The sequence below is a fragment of the Coregonus clupeaformis genome, unplaced genomic scaffold, assembly GCF_020615455.1.
Source record: "Coregonus clupeaformis isolate EN_2021a unplaced genomic scaffold, ASM2061545v1 scaf0562, whole genome shotgun sequence".
In the NCBI taxonomy this organism is placed as follows: Eukaryota; Metazoa; Chordata; class Actinopteri; order Salmoniformes; family Salmonidae; genus Coregonus; species Coregonus clupeaformis.
Window position 1 is genome coordinate 294,662 of NW_025534017.1, and position 12,396 is coordinate 307,057.

The 12,396-nt window shown below is 49.5% G+C and overlaps 1 protein-coding gene across 2 annotated transcripts in view; it reads left to right on the plus strand.

Moving 5' to 3' along the window:
* Positions 1 to 11,059, plus strand: part of LOC121562560 (tubby protein homolog) — a 112,858-nt gene extending 101,799 nt beyond the window's left edge. For both annotated transcript variants that reach the window (XM_045215945.1, XM_045215946.1), the window contains exons 5-8: positions 1,509 to 1,661; positions 9,285 to 9,406; positions 10,252 to 10,443; positions 10,943 to 11,059. In XM_045215945.1, coding sequence (XP_045071880.1) covers positions 1,509 to 1,661; positions 9,285 to 9,406; positions 10,252 to 10,443; positions 10,943 to 11,059 — 584 coding nt within the window. The remainder of the gene's footprint in view (positions 1 to 1,508; positions 1,662 to 9,284; positions 9,407 to 10,251; positions 10,444 to 10,942) is intronic.
* Positions 11,060 to 12,396: the final 1,337 nt, after the last annotated feature.

The following is a 12,396-nucleotide window of genomic DNA, read 5'->3' on the forward strand; positions in this document are numbered from 1 at the left end:
CCTCCATCCGACATTCTAGAATTTAGATGACTCTCTTCAGCAAATTCTCTTCTAACCAGTGATATACAAATTATTCTCAGATTCACTGTGGCCTTTGAATGGTGTTAGTTTAAACAGTACATACACCCCAAATGTTTGCCCACGCTCTATTGATTTCAAATTGATATCGATATGAGTGATTCAATTAAGTGTTGTGTTTATCTTTCCGCGTTGGCACCCCCTTGAAACAAAATGCAACAATCCTAAATGTAGCTGGCTGTCTTCTACAAGTTGTCCTCTAACCAGTGATATACATATTATTCCCAGATTCCATATGTTTTTTTAGTAAGGTTAGTTTGAACAGGACGTGTAACCCGACTCCCTCCTCTCATTCTATTGATTTCAACATGATATCAATATGAGTGATTGACAAATAAGTGTTGCGTTTCTCTTTCCGTTTTGGCGACCCCCAAATCAAAATGCATCACTACAAAATGTAGCTGGCTGTCATCAGCAGGTTGACCTCTAACGAGTGATGTAACAATTATTTCCGGTTTCCATGTGGTTTTTGAGTTGTGTTAGTTTCAACAGTGCATATAACCTGATTTCTCCCGTAATCAATATGAGTGATTAATTGCCACTTGTCAAAACAACAGGGTTTTTGGTGCATATGCAGTTTATAAGGTGCTCGTTAAAAAAAATACAAGTAATATGATTACTATTGTGGCACATGTATGTGAAGGTAGTAGATTTTATGTTTATGTTTTCAATATATCACAAGCTGTTTATTGATTATTGATTTGGACACTTCAAAACTGTGTTTTGTCATTGACGATTGCATCTTGGTATTAACTTGTTACTTCTTATGAACAAATGTGTCCATCTCATCCCCCATTTACACAAAATACTAGGCAACTTGCCTGCTTGCAATAGCAATACTTCAACCACTAGAAACTGTGCGTACTCATGGTCTAAAGTTTGCGGGAAGGTGAGCACATTCTCACGTCAAGTTAACTTTCGCGTGAAGACTGACACATGCATGTTTTGGGGTATATTTTGTACGTACACACGGTTTATAAATGAGGCCCCTGACCACTCCATTCGTGTGAAAGGGACTAGTAATCTGGTGCTTGAGTGGCTGAGTCATTAGCTGACTATAGCAGCAGGGACATCATGTTCTGCCCTGTTATGCAGGCTAATTGAATGGCAAAGAAGCAGCGGAAGTCTTAAGAGTCATGCCGAAAATATACCACATCAACCCACAAAGGCTTTCAAAGCTGAGTTCTACTGCATGACCCCTATTACCCATACATTACCTTATACTGTAGTTTGAATTTTTCTCCAACTGAGATTTCCAGCCTTCTTCATTCTCCATGTCATGTTTGCATGCATGTAGGCATGTTATGTGTGAGTGTTGACACATAACAGTATGTTGTGCATGATCTAATGCATGTGTGTGTTACTACTGTTATTGTACTACTATGGTGATCTGACCCTGATGGGGCTGGTTGGGTGTGGTGGTGTGGCAGGACTCGATGGGCCGGCGTCCTTCCAGGAAGAGGGCCAGATCCAGATAATGACGGTGGGTCACTGGGCCATGGAGGAGGGGAGTGAGGGAGATGCTGTGATCAGCGCTCAGCCACAGGGCAAGCAGGACCTGAGGGTCACCATGCTTAAGAAAGGTATCAATACATGTAGGCCTATCCCTGGCCTCCAGCCTGATCTGTGTACAGTTCCTCTTTGGCTTCGTTTGGTCTGAAACACAGGTCAGAGAGTGAGTGGCACTTGTCCTCTCCAATCATGCACTACAGTGATTGGTCTGAGATTATGAGATTGTGAGGACCTCAGATTTATTATACAGTAAGACCTGTCAAACACAGCTCTCCTTTCCCCTGAGATCTTTGCCAACTAAACAGTAACATCTAAGCCAACTAAACAGTAACATCAAGCTTATTACATCATGAATAACACCTCACTAGAAACATCAACAGTACTCCTCAGATGTACACTGCTCAAAAAAATAAAGGGAACACTTAAACAACACAATGTAACTCCAAGTCAATCACACTTCTGTGAAATCAAACTGTCCACTTAGGAAGCAACACTGATTGACAATAAATGTCACATGCTGTTGTGCAAATGGAATAGACAACAGGTGGAAATTATAGGCAATTAGCAAGACACCCCCAATAAAGAAGTGGTTCTGCAGGTGGTGACCACAGACCACTTCTCAGTTCCTATGCTTCCTGGCTGATGTTTTGGTCACTTTTGAATGCTGGCGGTGCTTTCACTCTAGTGGTAGCATGAGACTGTAACGATCCCGGCAGTCTGAGTCGGGTCCTGTCTGGTGACTAGTTTTTGTGTTTCGTAGTCTCCAGTTTCCCGAGGGTTCGGGAACGCTCCGGGGAGCTCTCTTGTTTTCCGCACCTGCATCCCGTCAGCAATCTGCACACCTGGCCCTCATCATCACCCTTTTTAGGCTCTGGCCAAACATCCAGTTCCTGCCGGATCGTTAGCCATGAACATCACACGTCCGGAACCTTCACCCCACCTCTGCCTGATGGTCGGCGGCTGCCGAGCCCTCACTGGACCTAGTGCTGCACCCCCAACTACTCATCCACGCCGCCCGCTCTGTCCCTGGATTACTCTGCACCTTTTGTTGTTATCCGAATAAACCCTCACTTTCGTTCAACTCTCCTTGTCCTGGTCTGCTTCTGGGTTCTGGCTGAGGGAACTGTGACAGAACGATCCGGCCAATTATGAACCCAGCGGACCTGGACTCAGTTCGCCATGCCATTACCCAGCAGGAGAAGATGTTGGGCCATCATAGCACGGTACTACAGGAGATCGCGTTGTCAGTTCGGAACCTTTCTACCGGCCTGATGGAGGTCCAGAACCAACGCCAGTGTCCGGTGGAGGATCCACGACCGGTTTCACCCATCTCGCCTGCCGCTTCTGAAGTTGTGTCCCTCCGTGAGCCCAAGGTTCCGACGCCGGATAAATATGAGGGGGAGCTGGGAGGATGCCGTTCCTTCCTTATGCAGTGTGGATTAGTGTTCGATCTACAGCCCTACTCTTATGCCACAGACAAGGCTAGGATAGCCTTTGTGATTGAGTTGCTGCGTGGTCGAGCGCTGGAGTGGGCTTCAGCCGTTTGGGAACGACAGGATCCCTGCATGGCTTCATACCAGGGGTTCACGGCCGAGATGAGGAAGCTCTTCGACCATTCCGTCCGAGGGAGGGACGCAGCTAGGCGCCTGTTTTCTCTTCACCAAGGAACTCGCAGCGTGGCCGACTTCGTGATCGAGTTCAAGACGTTGGCTGTGGAGAGTGGGTGGAACGAGGAGTCTTTGCAAGCGGCCTTTTACCAGGGTCTGTCGGAGCAGCTCAAGGATGAGTTGATCTCCTATCCGGAGCCTAGTGACCTGGACAGCTTGGTAGCCTTGTCTATTCGGGTGGATAATCGAGTCCGAGAGCGAAGGAGGGAGAAGCAATGGGGTCCGTCCAATCGATCAGCTTCTCAGTTCCCAGTCGGGTCGGGTGGTGGACCAGAACACGTCGATCATTCTCCACCACAAAGGATTAGTGGAGAGGACCTCACTCCCGATTCTGAACCCATGCAAGTGGGGCGGCACGGGTTAACCAAGGAGGAGCGTCAACATAGACGTAGGACCAACTGCTGCCTCTACTGTGGTCGCTCGGGACATTACATCTCCACTTGCTCCCGGCGGTCGTCAAACTGCCCGGCTCGCTAAAGTTGGGAGGACTTTTAGCGAGCCAGTTTCAACTCTCTCAGTACCTCTGTCAGACCCCGCTTCCCGGCTACCCTTGTGAACAGGAATCAGAGCTTAGCGCTTAACGCTTTTATCGATTCAGGTGCCGATGGAAGCTTTCTTGATGCCGAGTTGGTGGAACAGCTGGGGCTTTCCAAGGAGCAATTGCCGGAGGCCATTGAAGCGACCACTCTGAACGGCAGTAGTCTGGCACGTATCACGATGAGGACTGAACCGGTTAAGATGCGGTTGTCAGGGAATCATTCTGAGATGATTTCATTTTTCATTCTGCCGTCTTCCCATGTTCCTCTGGTCCTTGGTTACCCCTGGCTGAAGGAACACAATCCCACGTTCGATTGGGTGACGGGCAAGGTAACGAGTTGGAGCCTGGATTGTCATGCTAACTGTCTCAAGACTGCCTGCCCCCATTCGGTTCCCAGTCAGGTGATTGAGGCTAAACCTCCAGATTTGTCCCTGGTTCCCGAGACATATCACGATTTGGGGAAGTTTTCAGTAAGCAGAAGGCTCTGTCACTCCCTCCCCACCGACCATATGATTGTGCCATCAACCTGGTTCCTGGAGCTGTCTACCCCAAGGGAAGGTTATACAGTATCTCCCGACCTGAACGTGAGGCGTTGGAGACCTACATCAAGGAGTCCCTAGCTGCTGGTCTCGTTCGTCCCTCGTCATCACCCCTGGGGGGCAGGATTCTTCTTTGTGGGAAAGAAGGATGGCTCTCTTCGACCGTGTATTGATTATCGGGGGTTGAATGACATCACGGTCAAGAACAAGTATCCCCTGCCCTTGATGAGTTCTGCCTTCGACTCCTTACAGGGTGCTACGGTGTTCACCAAGCTAGACCTACGCAATGCGTATCACCTGGTCCGGATCAGAGAGGGGGACGAGTGGTTGACGGGTTTCAATACACCGATGGGTCACTTCGAGTATCAGGTGATGCCGTTTGGACTGACCAATGCTCCAGCGGTATTCCAGAGTATGGTGAACGACGTCCTGAGAGATATGATCGGTCTCTTCGTGTTTGTTTACCTGGATGACATTCTGATCTTCTCGAAGGAACCTTCCGACCACGTCCAGCATGTCCGGCAGGTTCTGCAGCGATTGTTGGAGAATCGCCTGTTCGTGAAGGCCGAGAAGTGCGAGTTTCACGCCCACACTACATCCTTTCTCGGGTACATCATCTCCAGGGGTGAGATTAGGATGGATCAGGAGAAGGTTAGAGCGGTTCTGGAATGGGCCCAGCCCGGTACGAGATTGCAACTCCAGAGATTTTTGGGGTTTGCGAATTTCTACCGCAGATTCATCCGGGGATTACAGCCGTGTGGCCGCTCCATTAACTGCCTTGACTTCCAGTATCAGGACCTTCAAGTGGAATCCGGAGGCGGATCGGCGTTTCTGGATTTGAAGAGGCGATTCACCAACGCACCGATTCTCTCTCAACCGGACACGGCCCGTCAGTTCGTCGTTGAAGTGGACGCGTCTGATGTGGGAGTTGGCGCCATCCTGTCGCGAGCGATGCTCCACGGACAGTAAACTCCATCCCTGCGCCTACTACTCTCGTCGCCCTTTCGCCTGCAGAGAGGAATTACGATGTGGGTAACCGGGAGCTTCGCGGTGAAACTTGCCTTGGAGGGAGTGGCGCCACTGGTTGGAGGGGGCGGAGCAACCGTTTATTGTCTGGACTGACCACAAGAATCTTGCTTACGTGCAATCGGCTAAACGCCTCAACTCCCGTCAGGCCAGGTGGGCGTGTTTTTGGACGATTCAAGTTTGCCCTGACGTTCCGACCTGGATCTAAGAACGGCAAGGCGGGACGCCTTGTCCCGGATGTTCTCCAAGACGGAGGAGAGTGGGTCCAAGACCGAGACTATTCTCCCCCGGAACTGCGTCGTGGGAGCAGTGATGTGGAAGATTGAGGAGGAGGTGCTGGCGGCCCTTCGACTCAGCCCGGTCCCGGTAACGGTCCACCCGGTCGGTTGTTTGTGCCTGAGTCGGTTCGTCCTGCTGTCCTCAAATGGTCCCACGCCAGCAAGATGGCTTGTCACCCTGGCGTGGCTCGGACAATGGCGTTTCTTCGCAGACGTTTCTGGTGGCCTGCCATGGCCGAGGATACTCGGGGTTTTGTTGCTGCCTGTCCAGTGTGTGCGCAGAATAAGAGTACCAATCGGCCCAGCTCTGGACTACTTCACCCCCTTCCTATTCCCCGGCGTCCATGGTCGCATCTGGCCCTGGACTTCGTCACGGGGTTGCCCGCTTCTGAGGGGAACACGGTCGTTCTGACTATCGTGGACAGATTCAGCAAGTTCGCCCACTTTGTGCCTATTGCCAAGCTTCCCTCTGCCTCGGAGACGTCCGAGATCCTGGTTAGGGAGGTTTTCAGGGTCCACGGTTTGCCCAGTGATATCGTTTCCGACCGTGGCCCTCAGTTTACCTCTGCTGTCTGGAAGTCCTTCTGTTTGGCCATTGGAGCTACAGTCAGTCTCACATCTGGTTTTCACCCCCAATCCAATGGTCAGGCGGAGAGAGCCAACCAGAAGATGGAATCCACGCTACGCTGTCTGGTCTCTTCCAACCCCACCTCCTGGGCCTCTCAGTTGCCTTGGGTTGAGTATGCCCACAATACTCTCCCTACATCTGCCACTGGGATGTCTCCCTTCCAGTGCCTGTATGGCTACCAACCTCCCCTGTTCCCTTCTCAGGAGAAGGAGCTCTCAGTGCCTTCTGTTCAGGCTCATATTCGTCGTTGCCACCGGACCTGGCATCGGGCCAGAAAGGCACTCCTTAGAGGTTCGGATCGGTATCAGCTCCAGGCGAATCGTCGCCGGATCCCCGCTCCCACCTATACCATTGGAGATAGGGTTTGGTTGGCCACACGGGATCTTCCGTTACGGACTGAGTCTAGGAAGTTGTTACCGAAGTTCATTGGTCCGTTTGTGGTGGAGAAGGTGATCAATCCGGTGGCAGTTCGACTCAAACTACCGAGGACGCTCAGAGTCCATCCCACCTTTCATGTCTCCTGCCTCAAGCCTGTCTTCCTCAGTCCTCTGTTGCCTCCTCCGCCTCCTCCTCCTCCTCCTCGGATGATCGGAGGTGGTCCTGCCTACACGGTGCGTCGCATCATGGATTCCAGACGGCGGGGCCGGGGTTTCCAGTATCTCGTGGACTGGGAGGGGTATGGTCCTGAAGAGAGGAGTTGGATTCCGCGGCGACAGGTCCTTGATGCTGACCTCATCAGGGATTTCTACCGCTCCATCCTGGCGCTCCGGGAGGTCCGCCCGGTGGCGTTCGTCGGAGGGGGGGTACTGTAACGATCCCGGCAGTCTGAGTCGGGTCCTGTCTGGTGACTAGTTTTTGTGTTTCGTAGTCTCCAGTTTCCCGAGGGTTCGGGAACGCTCCGGGGAGCTCTCTTGTTTTCCGCACCTGCATCCCGTCAGCAATCTGCACACCTGGCCCTCATCATCACCCTTTTTAGGCTCTGGCCAAACATCCAGTTCCTGCCGGATCGTTAGCCATGAACATCACACGTCCGGAACCTTCACCCCACCTCTGCCTGATGGTCGGCGGCTGCCGAGCCCTCACTGGACCTAGTGCTGCACCCCCAACTACTCATCCACGCCGCCCGCTCTGTCCCTGGATTACTCTGCACCTTTTGTTGTTATCCGAATAAACCCTCACTTTCGTTCAACTCTCCTTGTCCTGGTCTGCTTCTGGGTTCTGGCTGAGGGAACTGTGACAGAGACGGAGTCTACAACCCACACAAGTGGCTCAGGTAGTGCAGCTCATCCAGGATGGCACATCAATGCGAGCTGTGGCAAGAAGGTTTGCTGTGTCTGTCAGCGTAGTGTCCAGAGCATGGAGGCGCTACCAGGAGACAGGCCAGTACATCAGGAGACGTGGAGGAGGCCGTAGGAGGGCAACAACCCAGCAGCAGGACCGCTACCTCCGCCTTTGTGCAATGAGGAGCAGGAGGAGCACTGCCAGAGCCCTGCAAAATGACCTCCAGCAGGCCACAAATGTGCATGTGTCTGCTCAAACGGTCAGAAACAGACTCCATGAGGGTGGTATGAGGGCCCGACGTCCACAGCCCAACACCGTGCAGGACGTTTGGCATTTGCCAGAGAACACCAAGATTGGCAAATTCGCCACTGGCGCCTTGTGCTCTTCACAGATTAAAGCAGGTTCACACTGAGCACATGTGACAGACGTGACAGAGTTTGGAGACGCCGTGAAGAACGTTCTGCTGCCTGCAACATCCTCCAGCATGACTGGTTTGGCAGTGGGTCAGTCATGGTGTGGGGTGGCATTTCTTTGGGGGGCCGCACAGCCCTCCATGTGCTCGCCAGAGGTAGCCTGACTGCCATTAGGTACCGAGATGAGATCCTCAGACCCCTTGTGAGACCATATGCTGGTGCGGTTGGCCCTGGGTTCCTCCTAATGCAAGACAATGCTAGACATCATGTGGCTGGAGTGTGTCAGCAGTTCCTGCAAGAGGAATGCATTGATGCTATGGACCGCCCGTTCCCCAGACCTGAATCCAATTGAGCACATCTGGGACATCATGTCTCGCTCCATCCACCAACGCCACGTTGCACCACAGACTGTCCAGGAGTTGGCGGATGCTTTAGTCCAGGTCTGGGAGGAGATCCCTCAGGGAGACCATCCGCCACCTCATCAGGAGCATGCCCAGGCGTTGTAGGGAGGTCATACAGGCACGTGGAGGCCACACACACTACTGAGCCTCATTTTGACTTGTTTTAAGGACATTACATCAAAGTTGGATCAGCCTGTAGTGTGGTTTTCCACTTAGATTTTGAGGGTGACTCCAAATCCAGACCTCCATGGGTTGATACATTTGATTTCCATTGATAATTTTTGTGTGATTTTGTTGTCAGCACATTCAACTATGTAAAGAAAAAAGTATTTAATAAGATTATTTCATTCATTCAGATCTAGGATGTGTTGTTTAAGTGTTCCCTTTATTTTTTGAGCAGTGTATTTATTCATTTCTTTGAGAGTGGATCTCTCTCTCTAACTTGTTTTGTCCCTCTTGGTAAATAGGTTTACAGTTTCCACCACCTTTTGATAGCTGAAAACATACTGTACAGTGACAGTTGAATAGATTTTTCTTAAAAATTGTCTTGGGCAACCAACCAATTCAGGTAGCAGCAGGTAAACTATGACCTGTGGCTTATTTTGTGATACTTTTAGTGAGCACGCTACAGGTGTTTATTGGCAGCTTTTCATGGCTCTTTCCCTGTTGGTGTGAGAGCCTCATACGGTTCAGACTCTACCCAGAACACTACCCTGCCTTTAGACCTACAGTAGTGTATCTAAACCTCTCCATGAACTGATGTTTCAGAACAGAGTCTTATGTGTCTATGTTCTTGTGTGTTGTTTCTTTGTGTATGGTGCTTTGTGAATGGTACAGCATGCATTTACAGTTCTGTTATTATTCAAACAGCATTACTAGGAGCATGACAATACCATTACGTTGTGTATTTTCTGTTTGTGAAGGTATTTCTAGTAGTATGAACTTTGACGAAGAGGAGGATGACGAGGATGAAGTCAGTTCCAGTTCCTCCCAGCTCAACAGTAACACACGGCCAGGCTCTGCCACCAGCAAGAAGTCCTGCAAGGTACTACATCTGATGCTCTGTGTTCACCTATTGATTCCTGACTCCCGGATGGAGCCTTTACTTTACACACAGCGTGCACTAATGCACCATCTATTTGCTTTGTTCCTCTGTTCAGCGGTGCTCAAAGTCAGCCATTAGTCCATTTGGAGAATGGGGATGGAGCAGTTTTGTGTTTTGGGCTACATTATGATCAACCTATTCCTCTTTTGTATCTTTATTATTGTCATTTGCTCTGTAGTTTGTTGATACATGGAAGCAGCCCAGACATTTTCTGATGTGAATCGTTTTACCTAATGGAAATGGAAAGTTTTTTCCCTGGATCTCAGAACCTAAGCAGTCTCATGAATCCCTCTGAGAGGTGAAAGGGGAACTTTTGTATATTCTTTCCTTTCCTGCTGTCTGACTCAGAGGTAGAGCTAGTCAGAGGAGGCGGTGGGCTGTGTAGTCTCCTGTGGTTCGAGGAGGTTGAGGGGAAGTGACTCTTTAGTGTACTGTGGGCTTTAGAGAGGCACCAGGAGTGACATCAGAAGCTGCCCTGAGCACCTGACCATGTCACCAAGCTGCTGAGACACATTCTGTCTGTTACTGTAAGTTTGGTTGTTAATCATGTCTCCTCGCTGCCTGGTCCTTCCATGTGGATCTAACCCCCTGTTGAATCGCAGAAGGCGTCTACACAGCCTCATGGTTTTAAACACAACGTGCTAATGTAGTTTCAGTCCCCAATGGATGTTTTATAATAACCGTTACCCTTTTATAATGGAAGGGAATCAGAAAAGCCGAAGGTCCGGTAATCTGATGTTTTCAACGTGGCGTGGGCTGATGGGCTGTGTCTCTCTGTCCCTCAGGAGGCAGCCTCAGCGTCCACCCCTCCCGTCAGTGAGCCGGCCATTGACGTGGACGACCTGGAGGAGTTCACCCTGAGACCAGCCCCTCAGGGGATCACGGTGAAGTGCAGGATCACCAGAGACAAGAAGGGCATGGACCGAGGCATGTACCCGACCTACTACCTCCACCTGGAGAGGGAGGATGGGAAGAAGGTGAGTGTGGAGCAGAAGGATAAACACTTATCACACTGACCGAATGCAAAGTGTGACCCTTTAAGGCAGGGCTGTTAAATGTCGGTCCTGGATGGCCAAAGAACGACTGATTTTCATCCTCTCCCTTTACTAAGGGAATGATTTAGACATAGGACACCTGGTGAATGCAATTAACTACCAGATCGACACAAAAACAAGAAGTGTTTTTGCCCTCCAGGACCAGAATTGAACAGCACTGCTTTAGGGCCACCATCCATCCTGACACCACTTGGCCCTCTGCCTATGAACAAAAACTGGTGTCAAATACCATCGTGACACTTTGAATTAGCACGACCAATAAACCGTGACAGTCTGTGAAAGGAGGACATGCTTTGATTGTTTAGTGGAGCTGGTTAGATGAGGCTAATTTAGGTGTTGCAGCCTCATGTCCCAGGGCTTATTGATGATGGTGTTGTTTCTGATGTTGTTGCTTTGCTAATTGGATTTGTTCTTGCCAAAGGTGTTCCTGTTAGCTGGAAGGAAGAGAAAGAAGAGCAAAACATCTAATTACCTCATCTCCATGGATCCCACTGATCTGTCTCGTGGAGGGGAGAGTTTCATCGGGAAGCTGAGGTGAGTGAATCTGCTGCTGTTTCTTCTGACCACAGGGCTGCAGCTGCCATTTTCACAATAAAGAGCCCATCATTATGGGAAATCCAGATTACCTTCCAAGAAACTGTGGAAGATGGTTGTTTCTCTTTCAGACTGTAGGTCTGTGGGCAGAGGTATTACAACAATGTAGAGTAGAGCAAACTACTGATTGCAGGCTCATACTTATTTGTCAACTCCATGGCATTCTCTACCCTTAAAATATATATTATGCAAGAATGACGTTTGCCTTTTTGGAGTATGAATGTGCTGTTTGATATATGCTGTAATGAATTGGGGGCTATTCAGGCCCACACCTGGCTGCTCTCTTGGAGAAGACAAAGTCATTGGATTTATTAGTTCCGTTTGAGCGCTCATTGTTGGGATGAGGAAGCAACACCTGTGTGTTGGCAGCCAGGGGGCCAGCGTTGATTAAAACAGGGACAGAGAGACCCTGTGGGCACACTGGAGAGGGGCACTGCTGCAGCCTGCACACCCTGACAGACGCTTCCTATAAGGATGTGTGGGTGGGTCTGCACTGACTACAGTATGTCTACATTGTTTTGATTCATCAGCTTTGTGTGTGTGTGTGTGTGTGTGTGTGTGTGTGTGTGTGTGTGTGTGTGCATGCTGTGTGCACATACAATTGAAGTTGGAAGTTTACATACACCAAATACATTTAAACTCAGTTTTTCACAATTCCTGACATTTAATCCTAGGAAAAATCCCCTGTTTTAGGTCAGTTAGGATCACCACTTTATTTTAAGAATGTGAAATGTCAGAATAATAGTAGAGAGAATTATTTATTTCAGCTTTTATTTCTTTCATCACATTCCCAGTGGGTCAGAAGTTTACATACACTCAATTAGTATTTGGTAGCATTGCCTTTAAATTGTTTTACTTGGGTCAAACGTTTCGGGTAGCCTTCCACAAGCTTCCCACAATAAGTTGGGAGAATTTTGGCCCATTCCTCCTAACAGAGCTGGTGTAACTGAGTCAGGTTTGTAGGCCTCCTTGCTCGCACACGCTTTTTCAGTTCTGCCCACACATTTTCTATAGGATTGAGGTCAGGGCTTTGTGATGTCCATTTCAATACCTTAACTTTGTTGTTCTTAAGCCATTTTGCCACAACTTTGGAAGTATGCTTGGGGTCATTGTCCATTTGGAAGACCCATTTGCAACCAAGCTTTAACTTCCTGACTGTCTTGAGATGTTGCTTCAATATATCCACATAATTTTCCTTCCTCATGATGCCATCTATTTTGTGAAGTGCACCAGTCCCTCCTGCAGCAAAGCAGCCCCACAGCATGATGCTGCCATCCCCGT